The sequence below is a fragment of the Rhinopithecus roxellana genome, chromosome 1 (genome assembly GCF_007565055.1).
Source record: "Rhinopithecus roxellana isolate Shanxi Qingling chromosome 1, ASM756505v1, whole genome shotgun sequence".
NCBI classification, from domain to species: Eukaryota; Metazoa; Chordata; class Mammalia; order Primates; family Cercopithecidae; genus Rhinopithecus; species Rhinopithecus roxellana.
Window position 1 is genome coordinate 197128177 of NC_044549.1, and position 20155 is coordinate 197148331.

The window sequence follows — 20155 nt, forward strand, 5'->3', positions numbered from 1 at the left end:
TTGCTAGCACAGCAGTCTGTGATCTAACCGCAAGGCAGCAGTGAGGATGGGGGAGGGGCGCCTGCCATTGCTGAGGCTTAAGTAGGTAAACAAAGCCGCTGGGAAGCTCGAACTGGGTGGAGCTCACAGCAGCTCAAGGAATCCTGCCTGTCTCTGTAGACTCCACCTCTGGGGACAGGGCACACCTAAACAACAACAACAACAAAAGCAGCAGAAACCTGTGCAGAAGCAAACGACTCTGTCTGACAGCTTTGAAGAGAGCAGTAGATCGCCCAACACAGAGGTTGAGATCTGAGAAGGGACAGACTGCCTGCTCAAGTGGGTCCCTGACCCCTGAGTAGCCTAACTGGGAGACATCCCCCACTAGGGGCAGTCTGACACCCCACACCTCACAGGGTGGAGTACACCCCTCAGAGGAAGCTTCCAAAGTAAGAATCAGACAGGTACACTTGCTATTCAGCAATATTCTATCTTCTGCAACCTCTGCTGCTGATACCCAGGCAAACAGGGTCTGGAGTGGACCTCAAGCAATCTCCAACAGACCTACAGCTGAGGGTCCAGACTGTTAGAAGGAAAACTATCAAACAGGAAGGACACCTATACCAAAACCCCATCAGTACGTCACCATCATCAAAGACCAGAGGCAGATAAAACCATAAAGATGGGGAAAAAGCAGGGCAGAAAAGCTGGAAATTTAAAAAATAAGAGCACATCTCCCCCTGCAAAGGAGCGCAGCTCATCGCCAGCAACGGATCGAAGCTGGTCAGAGAATGACTTTGACGAGATGAGAGAAGAAGGCTTCAGTCCATGAAACTTCTCAGAGCTAAAGGAGGAATTACGTACCCAGTGCAAAGAAACTAAAAATCTTGAAAAAAGAGTGGAAGAATTGACAGCTAGAATAATTAATGCAGAGAAGGTCATAAACGAAATGACAGAGATGAAAACCATGACACAAGAAATACGTGACAGATGCACAAGCTTCAGTAACCGACTCGACCAACTGGAAGAAAGAGTATCAGCGATTGAGGATCAAATGAATGAAATGAAGCAAGAAGAGAAACCAAAAGAAAAAAGAAGAAAAAGAAATGAACAAAGCCTGCAAGAAGTATGGGATTATGTAAAAAGACCAAATCTACGTCTGATTGGGGTGCCTGAAAGTGAGGGGGAAAATGGAACCAAGTTGGAAAACACTCTTCAGGATATCATCCAGGAGAATTTCCCCAACCTAGTAGGGCAGGCCAACATTCAAATTCAGGAAATACAAAGAACGCCACAAAGATACTCCTCCAGAAGAGCAACTCCAAGACACATAATTGCCAGATTCACCAAAGTTGAAATGAAGGAAAAAATCTTAAGGGCAGCCAGAGAGAAAGGTCGGGTTACCCACAAAGGGAAGCCCATCAGACTAACAGCAGATCTCTCGGCAGAAACTCTACAAGCCAGAAGAGAGTGGGGGCCAATATTCAACGTTCTTAAAGAAAAGAATTTTCAACCCAGAATTTCATATCCAGCCAAACTAAGTTTCATAAGTGAAGGAGAAATAAAATCCTTTACAGATAAGCAAATGCTTAGAGATTTTGTCACCACCAGGCCTGCCTTACAAGAGACCCTGAAGGAAGCCCTAAACATGAAAAGGAACAACTGGTACCAGCCATTGCAAAAACATGCCAAAATGTAAAGACCATCGAGGCTAGGAAGAAACTGCATCAACTAACGAGCAAAATAACCAGTTAATATCATAATGGCAGCATCAAGTTCACACATAACAGTATTAACCTTAAATGTAAATGGACTAAATGCTCCAATTAAAAGACACAGACTGGCAAACTGGATAAAGAGTCAAGACCCATCAGTCTGCTGTATTCAGGAGACCCATCTCACATGCAGAGACATACATAGGCTCAAAATGAAGGGATGGAGGAAGATCTACCAAGCAAATGGAGAACAAAAAAAAGCAGGGGTTGCAATCCTAGTCTCTGATAAAATAGACTTTAAACCATCAAAGATCAAAAGAGACAAAGAAGGCCATTACATAATGGTAAAGGGATCAATTCAACAGGAAGAGCTAACTATCCTAAATATATATGCACCCAATACAGGAGCACCCAGATTCATAAAGCAAGTCCTTAGAGACTTACAAAGAGACTTAGACTCCCATACAATAATAATGGGAGACTTCAACACTCCACTGTCAACATTAGACAGATCAACGAGACAGGAAGTTAACAAGGATATCCAGGAATTGAACTCATCTCTGCACCAAGCAGACCTAATAGACATCTATAGAACTCTCCACTCCAAATCAACAGAATATACATTCTTCTCAGCACCACATTGCACTTACTCCAAAATTGACCACATAATTGGAAGTAAAACACTCCTCAGCAAATGTAAATGAACAGAAATTATAACAAACTGTCTCTCAGACCACAGTGCAATCAAACTAGAACTCAGGAATAAGAAACTCAATCAAAACCGCTCAACTACATGGAAACTGAACAACCTGCTCCTGAATGACTACTGGGTACATAACGAAATGAAAGCAGAAATAAAGGTGTTCTTTGAAACCAATGAGAACAAAGATACAACATACCAGAATCTCTGGGACACATTTAAAGCAGTGTGTAGAGGGAAATTTATAGCACTAAATGCCCACAAGAGAAAGCAGGAAAGATCTAAAATTGACACTCTAACATCACAATTAAAAGAACTAGAGAGGCAAGAGCAAACACATTCAAAAGCTAGCAGAAGGCAAGAAATAACTAAGATCAGAGCAGAACTGAAGGAGATAGAGACACAAAAAACCCTCCAAAAAATCAATGAATCCAGGAGTTGGTTTTTTGAAAAGATCAACAAAATTGACAGACCGCTAGCAAGACTAATAAAGAAGAAAAGAGAGAAGAATCAAATAGACGCAATAAAAAATGATAAAGGGGATATCACCACCGACCCCACAGAAATACAAACTACCATCAGAGAATACTATAAACACCTCTACGTAAATCAACTAGAAAATCTAGAAGAAATGGATAATTTCCTGGACACTTACACTCTCCCAAGACTAAACCAGGAAGAAGTTGAATCCCTGAATAGACCAATAGCAGGCTCTGAAATTGAGGCAATAATTAATAGCCTACCAACCAAAAAAAGTCCAGGACCAGATGGACTCACAGCTGAATTCTACCAGAGGTACAAGGAGGAGCTGGTACCATTCCTTCTGAAACTATTCCAATCAATAGAAAAAGAGGGAATCCTCCCTAACTCATTTTATGAGGCCAACATCATCCTGATACCAAAGCCTGGCAGAGACACAACAAAAAAAGAGAATTTTAGACCAATATCCCTGATGAACATCGATGCAAAAATCCTCAAGAAAATACTGGCAAACCGGATTCAGCAGCACATCAAAAAGCTTATCCACCATGATCAAGTGGGCTTCATCCCTGGGATGCAAGGCTGGTTCAACATTCGCAAATCAATAAACGTAATCCAGCATATAAACAGAACCAAAGACAAGAACCACATGATTATCTCAATAGATGCAGAAAAGGCTTTTGACAAAATTCAACAGCCCTTCATGCTAAAAACGTTCAATAAATTCGGTATTCATGGAACGTACCTCAAAATAATAAGAGCTATTTATGACAAACCCACAGCCAATATCATACTGAATGGACAAGAACTGGCTTTGAAAATTGGCACAAGACAGGGATGCCCTCTCTCAACACTCCTATTCAATATAGTGTTGGAAGTTCTGGCTAGGGCAATCAGGCAAGAGAAAGAAATCAAGGGTATTCAGTTAGGAAAAGAAGAAGTCAAATTGTCCCTGTTTGCAGATGACATGATTGTATATTTAGAAAACCCCATCGTCTCAGCCCAAAAGCTCCTTAAGCTGATAAGCAACTTCAGCAAAGTTTCAGGATACAAAATTAATGTGCAAAAATCACAAGCATTCTTATACACCAGTAATAGACAAACAGAGAGCCAAATCATGAATGAACTTCCATTCACAATTGCTTCAAAGAGAATAAAATACCTAGGAATCCAACTTACAAGGGATGTAAAGGACCTCTTCAAGGAGAACTACAAACCACTGCTCAGCGAAATAAAAGAGTACACAAACAAATGGAAGAACATACCATGCTCATGGATAGGAAGAATCAATATCGTGAAAATGGCCATACTGCCCAAGGTTATTTATAGATTCAATGCCATCCCCATCAAGCTACCAATGACTTTCTTCACAGAATTGGAAAAAACTGCTTTAAAGTTCATATGGAACCAAAAAACAGCCCGCATTGCCAAGACAATCCTAAGTCAAAAGAACAAAGCTGGAGGCATCACGCTACCTGACTTTAAACTATACTACAAGGCTACAGTAACCAAAACAGCATGGTACTGGTACCAAAACAGAGATATAGACCAATGGAACAGAACAGAGTCCTCAGAAATAATAACACACATCTACAGCCACCTGATCTTTGACAAACCTGAGAGAAACAGGAAATGGGGAAAGGATTTCCTATTTAATAAATGGTGCTGGGAAAATTGGCTAGCCATAAGTAGAAAGCTGAAACTGGATCCTTTCCTTACTCCTTATACGAAAATTAATTCAAGATGGATTAGAGACTTAAATGTTAGACCTAATACCATAAAAACCCTAGAAGAAAACCTAGGTAGTACCATTCAGGACATAGGCATAGGCAAGGACTTCATGTCTAAAACACCAAAAGCAACGGCAGCAAAAGCCAAAATTGACAAATGGGATCTAATTAAACTAAAGAGCTTCTGCACAGCAAAAGAAACTACCATCAGAGTGAACAGGCAACCTACAGAATGGGAGAAAATGTTTGCAATCTACTCATCTGACAAAGGGCTAATATCCAGAATCTACAAAGAACTCAAACAAATTTACAAGAAGAAAAAAACAACCCCATCAAAAAGTGGGGAAAGGATATGAACAGACATTTCTCAAAAGAAGACATTCATACAGCCAACAGACACATGAAAAAATGCTCATCATCACTCGCCATCAGAGAAATGCAAATCAAAACCACAATGAGATACCATCTCACACCAGTTAGAATGGCAATCATTAAAAAGTCAGGAAACAACAGGTGCTGGAGAGGATGTGGAGAAATAGGAACACTTTTACACTGTTGATGGGATTGTAAACTAGTTCAACCATTATGGAAAACAGTATGGCAATTCCTCAAGGATCTAGAACTAGATGTACCATATGACCCAGCCATCCCACTACTGGGTATATACCCAAAGGATTATAAATCATGCTGCTATAAAGACACATGCACAAGTATGTTTATTGCGGCACTATTCACAATAGCAAAGACTTGGAATCAACCCAAATGTCCATCTGTGACAGACTGGATTAAGAAAATGTGGCACATATACACCATGGAATACTATGCAGCCATAAAAAAGGATGAGTTTGCGTCCTTTGTAGGGACATGGATGCAGCTGGAAACCATCATTCTTAGCAAACTATCACAAGAACAGAAAACCAAACACCGCATGTTCTCACTCATAGGTGGGAACTGAACAATGAGATCACTTGGACTCGGGAAGGGGAACATCACACACCGGGGCCTATCATGGGGAGGGAGGAGGGAGGAGGGATTGCATTGGGAGTTATACCTGATATAAATGACGAATTGATGGGTGCTGACGAGTTGATGGGTACAGCACACCAACATGGCACAAGTATACATATGTAACAAACCTGCATGTTATGCACATGTACCCTAGAACTTAAAGTATAATAATAAAAAAAATACATATAAAAAAAGATAAATAAGATTATAATACAAATAACGTTATAATAAGAAACAAACTGGTCAATTAAACAGTCCCAATACAAGGAAATAAAAAATGTTTGAGAGGATGGATATGCTAACTACCCTGATCTGATTGTGATATATTTTATGTATGAAAACATCACCATGTACTTCATGAATATGTACAATTATTTGTCAATTCTAAAACTTTAAAAAAAGAATCATTACGAAAATGAATTAACTTGCAGTTGTGTTCTTCAACATTTCATCCTGACTGCAACATGTAAATCTAAATGATGTTGCCAACTTTGGAAAAAAACAGTTTGACTAAATTCTTTAAAAAAGAATTTAAAGTATGCCACTAATACATACCCCCTTGCTACAAAAAAACAGAAAAAATAATAATCCACATATTTACAGTCAACTGATTTTCTATAAAGCACTAAGAATCTATATTGAGGCGGGGTGCAGTGGCTCATACCTGTAATCCCAGTACTTTGAGAGGCCAAGGCGGGCAGATCACCTGAGATTGAAAGTTTGAGGCCCGGCACGGTGGCTCATGCCTGTAATCCCAGCACTTTGGGAGGCCAAGGCGGGCAGATCATGAGGTCAGGAGATTGAGACCATTCTGGCTAACACAGTGAAACCCCATCTCTACTACTAAAAATACAAAAAATTAGCCGGGTATGGTGGTGGGCGCCTGTAGTCCCAGCTACTTGGGAGGCTGAGGCAGAAGAATTGCATGAACCTGGGAGGCAGAGCTTGCAGTGAGCCGAGATCGCGCCACTGCACTCCAGCTTGGGCGGCAGAGCGAGGCCCTGTCTCAAAGAAAAAATAAAAAAAGGAAGTTTGAGACCAGCCTGGCTGACATGGTGAAACCCCGTCTCTACTAAAAATACAAAAATCAGCTGGATGTGGCGGCGAACGTCTGTAATCCCAGCTACTTGGGAGGCTGAGGCACGAGAAACTCTTGAACCTTGGAGGCTGCAGTGAGCCAAGATTGCACCACTGCACTCCAGCCTGGGCAACAGAGTGAGACTCCATCTCAAAAAAAAATGTATACTGGAGAAAAAAAATACCCTCTTCAATAAATGGTGCTGGGAAAACCAGGTATCTATACGCAGAAGAACGAAACTAGACCCCTCTCTATCACCACAGACAAAAGTCAACTCAAAATGGATTAAAGATCTAAACACAAAACCTGAAACTATAAAACTACTAGAAGAAAACATAGGGGAAATACTATAGGACATTGGTCTAAGCAAAGATTTTATGGCTAGGATCCCAAAAGCACAGGCAATAAAACCAAAAATAGACAACTGTGACTACATTAAAGAAAAAAGCTCCCGCACAGCAAAGGAAACAACACAGTGAAGAGACAATCGTTGAATGGGAGAAAAGATCTGCAAACTATGCATCTGATAAGGAACTAATACCTAGAATACCAGGATATACAAGGAACTCAAACAATAGCAAAAATACAAATAATCCCATTAAAAAGTAGGCAAAAGACATGAATACACATTTCTCTAAAGAAGACATATACATAGCCACAGGTATGTGAAAAAATGCTCAGCACCACTCATCATCAGGGAAATGGAAATCAAAGCCACAATGAGATATCATCCTACTCCAACTAGAATAGCTATTATTAAAACACCCAAAAAATCCAGATGCTGACAAGAATGTGCAACAAAGGGAACTCAAACACTGTTGGTGGTGGGAATGGAAATTAATACAGACATTATATAAAACAGTATGGAGAGAGGTTTTTTTTTTTGTTTTAGACATCTAAAAAAAAAAACAGAAAATAGAACAACCATAGAATCCAGCACTCCAACTATTGGGTATTTCTCCAAAGGAAAAGAAATTAGCATATCAAAGGGATACCTGCACCCCCATGTTTACTGCAGCACTATTCTTAATAATAAAGAAACAGAATCAACCTCAGTGTCTATCAACAGATAAACAGAAAAGGAAAATGTGGTATATATACACAATGGAATACTAGTTGGCCATAAAAAAGACTGAAATTCTGTCAATTGCAGCAACACGGATGGAAATGCAGGTCATTATGTTAAGTGAAATAAGCCAGGCACAGAAAGACAAATATCACAGGCTCTCACTCATATGTGGGAGCTAAAAAAGTTGATCTCATAGAGATAGAGTGGGACAACAGTTACCAGAGGCTGGGTGGGTGTGTAAATAATGTATTGTACGCTCCCAACATATAGAAATGATAAATACCTGAGGTGATAGATACTCTAAATACCTTGATTGATCATTACACTTTTTTTTTTTTGAGACAAAGTCTCACTTTGCAGTGGCGCAATCACAGTTCACTGCAGCCTGGAGCTCCCAGGCTCAGGTGATCCTCCCACCTCAGCCTCCCAGGTAGCTGGGACTACAGGCATGTGCCACCACACCCAGCTAATTTTTTGTATATTTGACAGAGACAAGATTTCACCACATTGCCCAGGTTAGTCTTGAACTCCTGGGCTCAAGCAATCTGCCTGCTTCAGCCTGCTAAAGTGCTGGGATTACAGGCATGAGCCATTATGCCCGGCCTTCATTACACATTTTATGAATGTAACAAAACAGCATATGTACCCCATAAAAATGTACAACTAGGCATGTATTAATTAAAAAAAAAAAGAAAATAGAAAAAAAGAGCCACCCATAATTCCACAACCATGACAAAACCACTGCTATTTCTTGGGATATTTCTTTCCAATCATATATAAAAATAAAACCATAATTATCCTATATGGATACAACTTTGTTTACTGCTTTTATCACTTAATATGTGTGAGCATTTTCCCATGTCATTAAAAATTCTTTTTTACTTGGCCCGTACACTGCTGTTGAATTAAGCATTACTCCCAATTTTCGCTATTATAATGCTGGTGCTTGGATATCTATGTGCATGAATCTTTGCTCCTCTCTGAAGATTTACTAGGGATGAGTTAAGGTTCTTGGCAAAGCTGTCAAGAGAGCTGCTTTCCAGAGATATATCAATCTCCACTTTTCTCAGATAGATATGAGTGTTTCCATCACATTCCACCTTTGCGGTATTACAACTGTTTTTTTAAGCAGTCCTCCTCCATTCCCCTATTTTCTGCTAAATAAAGGAGACTCTCTAAAGCAGAAGAAATGAGAAGTCACATTCGACTAATACACTATTACATGGGACCACTATTACATGTACATCCAACTCATCAATTCCAAATGTATTACTTTAAACGTTCTCTATTTTGAAAAATAATTTTTAACAAGTGGAGTCTAGGCTTTGAGACTGCTCACCAACAATCTCAGAATATTAAAACTGGGAAAAAAACAGCCATTTACATATAACTGGTTCAAATATAAAAAGGAGAATTTAGAATCAATAATTAGTTCTTAATTTATTATTCATTGGTATCATGTGATCCAGAAATGACAACACACCAAAATAAATGTCAGACACTTTAGAAAAGATACAGCACTGCATAGGATCCACTGGTCTCTAAAGTTTAACAACTTATTAATTTAAAAATTAAATTTGTGAGACCTAGGGTTACACCAATCATCCCCACCCAAGGCACACAAAACAGTTCGATTAATAAATACTACATTTTTGCTGTTATAGTTGCTTACAAGCTTTGAGGTGAACTATATAATTGATTTTACTGCCCTATACTATTAATTTTTCAGGTTGGTTAGGTTCAACTCATTTCAGCTGAGCATAATACACAATGTGATTCCTAATAACTTTTTATTTAGAATTTGCTTAAAAATATACAAAATTTAAAAGAGTTTTATTTGTAAAAATAATTTGAAGCCAATTACAGCATCTAAAGATAGAAAACCACCTCCATGATCTAAAAAATTGGTATTTTTCTGTTATTTACACTCACCTGGCGCAAAAGCTTCATATCTTTCAGGACAAAGGCAATGTAGAAGAGTGAGGCAAAGCAATTGAGAAAGTTGAACTGCCAAAAAAAAAAAAAAAAAAAAAAAGATAAGTGTTAAACACTGCTTTAGAGTACTTTATTACAACTGTAATGTAGCATTTAAAAATGTAATGAGAGACTTCCAGTCTAAATGCAACAGAGAAGACTTGTTTCTCCCCATGTCTCCTTATTAAATAAACAAACTCTGGAAATAACAAACAAGGCAACCAAAGGAGAACTGTGAAAGGTGCTTAAAGGAAGATGAGATGGTTTAGGAACCCAGAGCTGAAGGAACAACACAGCACATGCACACCTCAGGTTCCCCCACCCAACAGAAGGAGGAGACCAAGGCCTGGCATTTCCCAACCCCAACCTACCAACCCAGGTAGCCCAAGCAGACTCATTCCTCCCACATTTGAATAGGAATTCTGTCAGTGCCAGGGGAGCCCTGCTAAATCGGCAAGAGGAAATCAATGAGGACCCCCTCACTAACAATAAGTTTCCTGGGGAAGTGCTCTTCTTCCTTGCTGGGCCTGAGACTCCCCTGCTCCACAGAGGGATCCCAGGATGGCCAGGCAAGCACTGGCAAGAAAGACCCCATCACAGCAAGCCCATGCCTGGAAACCCGCATCAAAAGTAAGTGGGGCAGCTGGGTGACACTGGCAAGGGGGGGCCTGCCACAAGGGCCTAATACAAGAGGCCTCTTCATGCCTATGGACCTGAGATTCTCTCTATTACAGAGAGACAGCAGGTAACTGGGAGGCTATAACAACCAGTCTGGCCTGGGAAGCATCTTTGTCACCATGAGCATGAACTCCCTTGCCCTGCCAGATACACAGAAGCAGGCTGGGTGAAGGGAAGTACCAATTAAGGGGATCCTCCCACAAAAAGTGCCATCTCTTCCAGGAGTTCCCTGCTCAAGAACCTATAGCTTACCCCAGGCACCAGTGGGTTTCCTTTCTGCCTCCCAGCCCCCATGCAGACTATTCCAACCCAGTAGCATCACTTAGACAACGGCTGCTATGTGTACAGGTGTGAGTGCTTAATTACTGCGGAGATGGGGAGTCGTTCTAGAAAGTGAGCAGTAAGATCAATACTGCCACAGGACAGGGGTGCTAAGTTAGAGCAGAAGTTGAAAAGCAAAAGCCTGGGAAGGCTAAGAAACACCATCCCCTTAAGATTGAAAAGGAAGAGAAAGGCCTAAGAAGCACCATGGAGGAAGAAGACTTTAACTAATGGCTTTTTTTTAACCTTGTAACTGGCATCATCAGAAAATAATAAAGTCTCACAAATAACTGAAGTCTTCAAGACAAACGGAATGTTTTTACCTCTGAGGGAAAAACCTCCTCCTATTATAACCTTTTTGAATGAACTTTTTAATGCATCCATGTTTCTCTACTTTCTTACACAGAGAGCACAGAACAGAACTTCCTTGAGGATTTAGCACCAACATTCTAAGTATCAGCCATTTCACAGTGTGAAGGAGGCCTTCGAAGTCTTTTGGATATGTAGGGCTACTTTTTGCTTTCCTAATGCCCAATTGTTGAATTCTTATCTCTTATGACGGGTTTTCATTTCCTTACCTGTTCTTCCTCTGTAGGTTTGCCTACTTCCAGAAATCTAAACACCTCATGATGGTGGTTTCTGATTTTTCAAGGACCGAAAAACCAGATAGATAAACTTCTTAGAATGATTTCTACGGCTAGAACAGAGATTCTAAAAGAGGGCCTAGATCCTTCTCTTGGGAGTAAAGTACATGGACTGTGTTAAATCAATTCCAGTTGAAAGTTCAGAGGATTCTTCATGCATCTTTCTTGATTCTCACTTATGTTACAGATGACTGAGGTAAACCCCTGATAAATGAGGTGTTTTCAAGCTGGTACTTCTTTATTATGGAAAGAGGCATGACATGTCAGCTTTTACACAAACAGCAAGCAGGTTACATACTGCTTTCTGTCTCTTTCCTCCCACCTGTCAAAACATGCTGGGAACCTTTTGAGCTTTGGAAATTTAACCAAAAAAAAACCTTTTTTTTTTTTTTTTTTTTTTTTTGAGACGGAGTCTCGCTCTGTCGCCCAGGCTGGAGTGTAGTGGCCGGATCTCAGCTCACTGCAAGCTCTGCCTCCCGGGTTCACGCCATTCTCCTGCCTCAGCCTCCAGAGTAGCTGGGACTACAGGCGCCCGCCACCTCGCCCGGCTAGTTTTTTGTATTTTTTAGTAGAGACGGGGTTTCACCGTGTTAGCCAGGATGGTCTCGATCTCCTGACCTCGTGATCCGCCCGTCTCGGCCTCCCAAAGTGCTGGGATTACAGGCTTGAGCCACCGCGCCCGGCCAAAAAAACCTTTTTTTAATGTAATGTTCCATCACTAAACAGGCTGTGGTGCCAGGAACGATTGCTGAATAGCAAAACATTCAAAGAAATCACCAAAAGGAAAAGAACAGAAACATGTCTAAAAAGTGGTTATTTTGTTGTTGTTGTTTTTTGAGACAAGGTCTTGCTCTGTCACCCAGGATGCAGTACAGTGGTGCAATCTCGGCTCACTGCCACCTCTGCCTCCTAGGTTCAAGCAATTCTCCTGCCTCAGCCACCCCAGTAGCTGGGATTACAGGTGCCACCACACCCGGCAAATTTTCTGTGTGTTTTATGGTAGAGACAGATTTTCACTGTGTTAGCCAGGCTGGTCTCAAACTCCTGGCCTCAAGTGATCCACCTGCCTCAAGCTTCCCAAAATGCTGGGATTACAGGCATGTGCTACCGTGTCTGGCCCGTTAGTTTTTTTTATTTTATTTATTTATTTATTTATTTGTTTATTTATTTATTTGAGACAGAGTCTCGCTCCGTCACCCAAGCTAGAGTGCAGCGGCACCATCTTGGCTCACTGCAACCTCCACCTCCTGGGTTCAAGCAATTGTCATGCCTCAGCTTCCCGAATAGCTGGGATTACAGGTCTGCGCCATCATGCCCAGGTAATTTTTCTGTTTTTAGTAGACACAGGGTCTCACTAAGTTGGCCAGGCTGGTTTCGAACTCATGATCCACCAGCATAGGCCTCCCAAAGTGCTGGGATTACAGGTATGAACCACTGCACCCGGTCTAGTTTTTAAATAACTGGAAATTGGCTATAATACAACTCCCATATTTTGAAGTCTTACATCACATGCACATTTGTAACAAGACTACTGAACACAGAGGTAAACATATTTATTAATCAATCCTTGCCTATTTGCACAAAATATGTTAATTGATAACTTAGAAGCAATTCTTCATATTCATATTCCTTTTTTTTTTTTTTTTGAGACAGAGTCTCGCTCTGTCACCCAGGCTGGAGTGCAGTGGCCAGATCTCAGCTCACTGCAAGCTCCGCCTCCCGGGTTCACGCCATTCTCCTGCCTCAGCCTCCCGAGTAGCTGGGACTACAGGCACCGCCACCTCGCCCGGCTAGTTTTTTGTATTTTTAGTAGAGACGGGGTTTCACCGTGTTAGCCAGGATGGTCTCGATCTCCTGACCTCGGGATCTGCCCGTCTCGGCCTCCCAAAGTGCTGGGATTACAGGCTTGAGCCACCACGCCCGGCCCCATATTCATATTCCTATACATTATGTAGCATATATCAGTTTCATAACATGGATTTGTATATAAATGCTGTACTTACCACTAAAACTTTCAGAATTAGATGGTTCTGATAGGCAGATTCCAATCTATGATTCTCTAAAACATTAAAACACAGAGGTAACTTCTCAGTAAGAAAACAACATGAAAGCACTGTTATGAGGTCAAGTGAGTTGCACTGAGGGAAGAGATGTCCAACATCAGAGCCTCAGTCAGTAAATGATCTAGGCTGTCAATCACAGCTATGTCTTACCACCAAGAGCATCAAACAAGGACACATTTTTCAGGGTACTGCAATAGCAGTGTAGTCTGAAATTATTTTTTAAATTACTGCTACAATGAAATTTGGGAAGTGCTGGCAAACAGTCCTACAGACAGCCACCCAAAGACCCTGTATAAGAAGAAATAGTGAAAACTAATAGCAACCGCTAAAGAAGAGGGCAATAAATAAAGTTTTCTGTAAATAAAATTCTGTAAGTAAAGTTTCATGTGGCTTACAAGGGTTAACTTGAAAGGAAACTCAAATTTCTATCTTAATCTAGAAAAGCTAACACTGCATAGATCCCAAAACAGCAAGATAAAATGACAAAAAGGAAGGTTCTGAAGAGAAATGTCATCTTACACATAGAGTGTTGGACTGACCTGGATCTGAATGCCAACTCAGCTACTCAGCCACTGCCTAACCTTGGGTAAGTTACTTAACCTCCTGATACTTAGCCTTATTCCCTCAAAACAAGACTGACCATCTTCCTCCCAGGGTCACTCTCAGGATCTAATATAAAACTTTAGCCTAGTAGTAGCATAAGGAAAGTACTTGATAAATGACAGCTGATATTGCTATACAACTAATAAAAATAATTTAAAACATCTTTTTTCTTTGAGACGGAGGCTTGCTCTGTCGCCCAGGCTGGAGTGCAGTGAGCCAAGCTGGAGTGCAGTGGGGCAATCTCAGCTCACTGCAACCTCCGCCTCCCGGGTTCAAGCGATTCTCCTGCCTCAGCCTCCCGAGTAGCTGGGACTACAGGTGCCCGCTACCACACCAAGTTTTGTATTTTTAGTAGAGACGGGGTTTCACCATATTGGCCAGGCTGCTCTCAAAATCCTGAACTTGTGATCCACCCACCTCAGCCTCCCAAAGTGCTGGGATTACAGGTGTGAGCCACCATGTCTGGCCCCTAAAACATCTTTATGGCCCATAAAGTTAAGGCCTAGACTTCTTCCTAGGGAATAATATAGTGAATTTGTTCATTGGTTTGAATGAATAAATAAAGAGTGAATGGCCTATCAAGACCATTTTCAACTTATAACCAAGTTCCTTTTTTACCACAGATACATCCATAAACACCTGCCTTCAACGAGTTCAATAGCAGTCCTCAGTGCCTCACACCAACTAGATACTCCATTTTAGGAAAGTGGTCACAGTTGATTTAGCTGAGTATCATGAAGACAATTTTTTCTTTCTTCTGTGGCTCTAGCCAGTGAAACAATTTCAATCTATTTTACCCTCGGCATGAAACACAATGTCATAGTATTAGGAGCACAAGTTTTGGACAGATAGGTCTGAATTAGCCTAGCTCCATTATTTGCTGTCTGAACCTCATTAAGCATCAGTTATCTTTATCCATAAAAGGGTGAAATAACTTCTACTTCACGGTACCCTTGAGAAGATGATGGTGAGATACCGTGAATAAAGTGCTTAGCAGGATACCTAGAACATAGTAATTAACACTCAATAAATGAGAGTTATGATAACCATGGCATGGAGATCATCAGTGTTCACAAAGCTGATGAATTTTTCCTTATGTCTCTATAATGAGCCAAAAGCAACGTCTATTTTCTCTGTAAGGTAGCAGCTATATGAATCCCATGATCTAGGCAACATTTCTTACAGGCAAGTAAGATGTGAATATAAAGCCTCAAGTCTTACCCCATGAAGTTAAAAACTCGGCAGCATATCGATAGAGACGATTCATGATCTCAATCACAATGGCATAGATGATGCTGGGCACATACAACAGGACACTGGTCCACTCAGACCCGCTGTTCTCATGTAGACCCAAGGCCCAAACCTCCAAGTCGAAGTAAATCATCATGACATACAGTGAGAAATAGAGGCAGAGGCATACAAATGGCAGGGAGACCAGGTAAATGCGCAACTGTCTCTTGTAGCTGGGGTACAGAGGCTCCTCTTTCCCAGTGATGGGATTGATACCCAAGACACCGTGAAATCCCGGCCGGGGCTCCTCAAACTTTCTCTTCATGAGCAATGTCCCCCACCTGTAGGTCATGTCGGCACAGCCACGCTTCCACACTTCCAGAATCACCGTGGACCAGATTAGGTTGAATGAGGCAAAGATCACATACTTGTCATAGTCTTCCCACACAAACAAGTAGTAAGGTAACCCAATGACAGCCATGGGGATTAATGCAAAAGTGAAATATTCCAAAAATCCAAAGTACAGAGCAATTGTTTCCCCGAAGTAGCCACGAATACTGTCTATAGTGGAAAGAAAGAAAGAAAGAACATAAGTATAGACTACCAAAGACTTTAAAAAATCATTTCAAGTACACTTATTCATTTTTTAGTTAAGTGGGGATCATTTAACCCTCACTTCCCAATCAGCATGTGGTGGTAAATCCAGCCTCCATGCAGTACAAAACCCTGCTTGTCTGCATGGTAGGTCCAACATTTCCCCCAGGTAAGCACCCAGGCCTTAGCTGCAGGGCCTGCTCTGCAGGCACCTGGACTCTGTTTCCCCTCACCTGGTAGATACCTTCTTCCCAAAGGAAAACTCATCTTGTAGCTTACCCAAAATCTCCAAGGTCCTAATTTAAGTTCAGCCATGACCACTGAACATTAATTTGGGGGTTTAATTTATGCTCCCCACTTTTCTCCCACTTTGGTGTTGTAAATGTTCTTTTCGAAGAAGACTCCCCATCCACAAAATTCTGCTCTTCCCTACCCAAAGACAAACTTTCATCAATGTATCATGGCAAATTTTTCAATACACTAAAGAAAAATTATTCAAAAGCACAAAACAGGATTCTACACATGAACTCCCAGAACAGCCATGGAACACAGTTATCAACACTTTCATATATGCACTGGGAAGAAGGTCCAAGCAACATGACTGCTAATGTTCTGTGAACGTGACACAAGCTAACTGACTCTAGAGAGGTCACCAACACTGCATCCTTTGCCAGCCTCATCCACATGGGGAGCGCTTGGATCGTAAGAGCGTCCTGCACCAGGACTAGGGTGGGAAGCAGCAGGTGAGAGGAAGTGTGGCAGTGGGCATTATTATTTCTTAGTTAATAACACACAGTTAACATATTTTTCTTAAGATAATTTGAGTAGTCTATAAAGGTGAGTTAGAATGAACTGATTTTCTCCTATCCTTAATTCTTCCCCCTAACCCAGGAGTAAATGAAAACAGTAGGTATGATGTCACCTCAAATTTAAATCAGGTTAAAGAACATCTGATCTTTAAAAAAAAAAAAAAAAAAAAAAAAAAAAAAAAAAAAAAAAAGGTGCTCATGACACTTGGCTCACAGCAGATGACTTTCCCCTTTCAATCTCAAGGAGCCTCAAGATTCGCCTGTATCCCAGATGCTATCACCAGTCTCAGTCCCCAGAGACCCCAAATTCACTACCACCCCATGCCTAGCCTTCACCATCGACTTTCTCCCTTTACTTTCTAAGAAGTAGCTAATAGAGGCTGGGAGCAGTGGTTCACACCTGTAAACCCAACACTTTGGGAGGCCAATGCAGGCAGATCACCTGAGGTCAGGAGTTCGAGACCAGCCTGGTCAACATGGTGTAACCCTGTCTCTACCAAAACTACAAAAATTAGCCGGGCATGCTGATGTGTACCTGTAGTCCCAGCTACTCAGGAGGCTAAGGCAGGAGAATCGCTTGAACCCGGGAAGCGGAGATTGCAGTGAGCTGAGATTGCACCACTGCACTCCGGCATGGGCCACAGAGCGAGATTCCATCTCAAAAAAAAATTAAAAAAAAAAAAGTAGCTAACAGATACAGTCACTTTACAAGTCCTAGAGGCAATATTCAAATTCCCTCCCACTTAAATGCCAAAACAAAGTTAAAGAGTTATAAGTATAACATAAAATGACTATTGTATGACCCAGAATTAACAAAAACAGAACTTCTCCTTTCAGAGAATACAAACAAAATTCAAAATGTAATTTCAGAGTTTGATCTTAAAAACAATTTTGGTTTGGTAAAGCATTATATAATAGTTGTTTTCAGAAACAGAAAACAGAAAGAAAATTATTTTAGAAGGATACCATTAAACAAAATCAAAAGGAAAATATCCTTTAAAGAAAAAAAAATGATAGTAATGCAAAGGTGAAATCTACGAGCTTAAATTTAATTCTCATGCTTAAAAAACATAACCAGACTAAAATACTTGAGCATCCATATTGACAAAATGTTAAATAATGCCCAGCACATCCCAAATAAATAATTATTCTTATAATTATATTCAAAGAAAATGGACAGATCCAGTAATTCATGCCAAGGTAATCACAAATCACCTCAAAGATGCTTGGCCTGCTAGTTGCCCTAAGTGTGGCATAGCCTGGTTCATTCTAAATAACTGGCTCCTCAAAAATAGAAATTTTCAAATACAAAATAGTCATTCATAGTCAAACTAAATTCTTATTAAAACTTGTTTGAGGCCAGGCACGGTGGCTCACACCTGTAATCCCAGCACTTTGGGAGGCCGAGGCTGGTGGATCACCTAAGGTCAGGAGTTCGAAACCAGCCTGGCCAAATGGTGAAACCCCATCTCTAACAAAAATACAAAAAATTAGCGAGGTGTGGTGGCACATGCCTATAATCCCAGCTATGCAGCAGGCTAAGGCAGGAGAATTGCTTGAACCTGGGAGGCAGAAATTGCAGTGAGCTGAGATTGCACCATTGCACTCTAGCCTAGGCAACAAGAGTGAAACTCCATCTCAAAACAAACAAACACACAAAAAAACTTGTTTGATTCCAACTCTGACACATATGCAGGAAGGCCACTCTGAACTGTCTGTATTGTTGGTGAAGCGTAGTGAAAGCCTATGATTCAGCTGATCTAAAGTAGTACTAGAACATCAAAAAATGCCAGGCACAGTAGCTCACGCCTATAATCCCAGCACTTTGGAAGGCCAAGGCACAGGGATTGCCTAAGCATGAGTTCAAGACCAGCCTGACCAACATGGCAAAACCCCGTCTTTACAAAAAATTAGCTAGAGATGGTGGTGCACACCTGTGATCTCAGCTACTCACGAGGCTGAGATGGGAGGATTGATTAAGTCTGGAAGGTCAAGGCTGCAGTGAGCTGTGATCATACCACTGCACTCCAGCCTGTGACATAGTGAGACCTTTTCTCAAAAAAAAAAAAAAAAAGAAAGTTTAAAAAAAAGAATAAAGAGGTCATCTAACCCATCTTATTTCCCCCACAAAATGTTTTCCCATATGTAGCTGGTGATCCCTGCCTAGTAGAGCACTAAATATCTGCCCAAGGGAGCTGACCGCACTGCTGGATCATAACTTTTCACTGGAGGCCTTCCTCTTCTTTAAGAGAACAAGTACTGACACATACCTATGGGCTGATACTTTAAAGCAAACCGAGTGTACCAGGTGTCCTCAAGCTTCTTCAGGGCTTCATTGTCATGCAGTGGAAACACCTGAATCACGATGCCAGACGTGAGCAATCTTCTCACTGCACAGGGAAAATGTGCCAAACTGCATGAAATGGACTGGAGATTGTGCATGATACGCTTCAGCAAATACTGTAAGGACACTCCACAGAGAAGTACAACGCAAAGGTCAATGTCATACTGCCTACTCCAAACCTGTATATTCTTTCCTTTTTCAGAATGTAAATATCTTTACTATTCTCTTTGACTATGAAGCAAAACAAGAAAATATAACATTTTACACCATACAGAAGTGTACAAATTAGACTATGAGAGGCCCCTGTTAGTCTCTCCTTCCCCTTGAAAACAATCACTGTAAAAAGCAATGTAGTGTATAACCAGACATAAAAATATATCCATATATGTTTTAAGAACAAAAACAAAATCATTTTATACACATTACGGTGTTTTGTAATCTCTTCTCATGTAGTAGTATACAGTGAATTTTTTTGATGCCAATAAAAATAGAACATGAAATGTCCTTTTAATAGTACCGTAATATTCCCTTGCATGAAAAGCTGTAATTCAACTAATCCTCTATTTAAAAACATTTGTTTCCCTTTTTTTGCTATTGTAAACAATGCTAAAATGTGTACAAATACCATTCCCTACCTGTCTGCTATTTCTTTAGTACTTAGAGGGGGAACTGCTAGGTCCAAGGGCATATGTATTGTAATATTTGACACATACTATAAAATTGTCTCTAGAAAAAATTTACCAATCTGTCCTTCCACTACAGCAAAGATAAGAAAATGTTCAGTTCTTTTCATTCTTGTTGATACAGAGTATTTTCGATCCATTTCATCTCTTCTAATCTGATAACAAAAGCTTACACTCACAAATAGCAAATAACAAAATCAAATTAAGACTTCCTACTTTTAGCAGTCATTTGACTAGTATGGTTTGAACACTCATGCACATATCTGGAAGAGACAAATGAATTTAACCAAAGACAGTATCTCCCAGCAATATTAAATGAAAATTTGGAATTGTCTCATCCACAGTAATTAGAATGACTCAGTGGATGGAGAAGAGTGTCTTCAGGTCTTCAAGAGGAAGTGTGTTCTGTAGATATGGAGAACTCAAATACAATGCCTTGTGCCATATTTGGGG

The 20155-nt window shown here is 40.7% G+C and overlaps 1 protein-coding gene across 2 annotated transcripts in view; it reads right to left on the reverse strand.

Annotated features, from left to right (window-relative positions):
- The window catches only part of ANO10 (anoctamin 10), a 189440-nt gene that overhangs the window by 133421 nt on the left and 35864 nt on the right, over positions 1 to 20155 (reverse strand). For both annotated transcript variants that reach the window (XM_030935673.1, XM_030935680.1), the window contains exons 5-8: positions 18946 to 19065; positions 15264 to 15833; positions 13380 to 13435; positions 9692 to 9766 (exon numbers count right to left, since the gene is read on the reverse strand). In XM_030935673.1, the coding sequence (XP_030791533.1) occupies positions 9692 to 9766; positions 13380 to 13435; positions 15264 to 15833; positions 18946 to 19065 (821 nt within the window). The remainder of the gene's footprint in view (positions 1 to 9691; positions 9767 to 13379; positions 13436 to 15263; positions 15834 to 18945; positions 19066 to 20155) is intronic.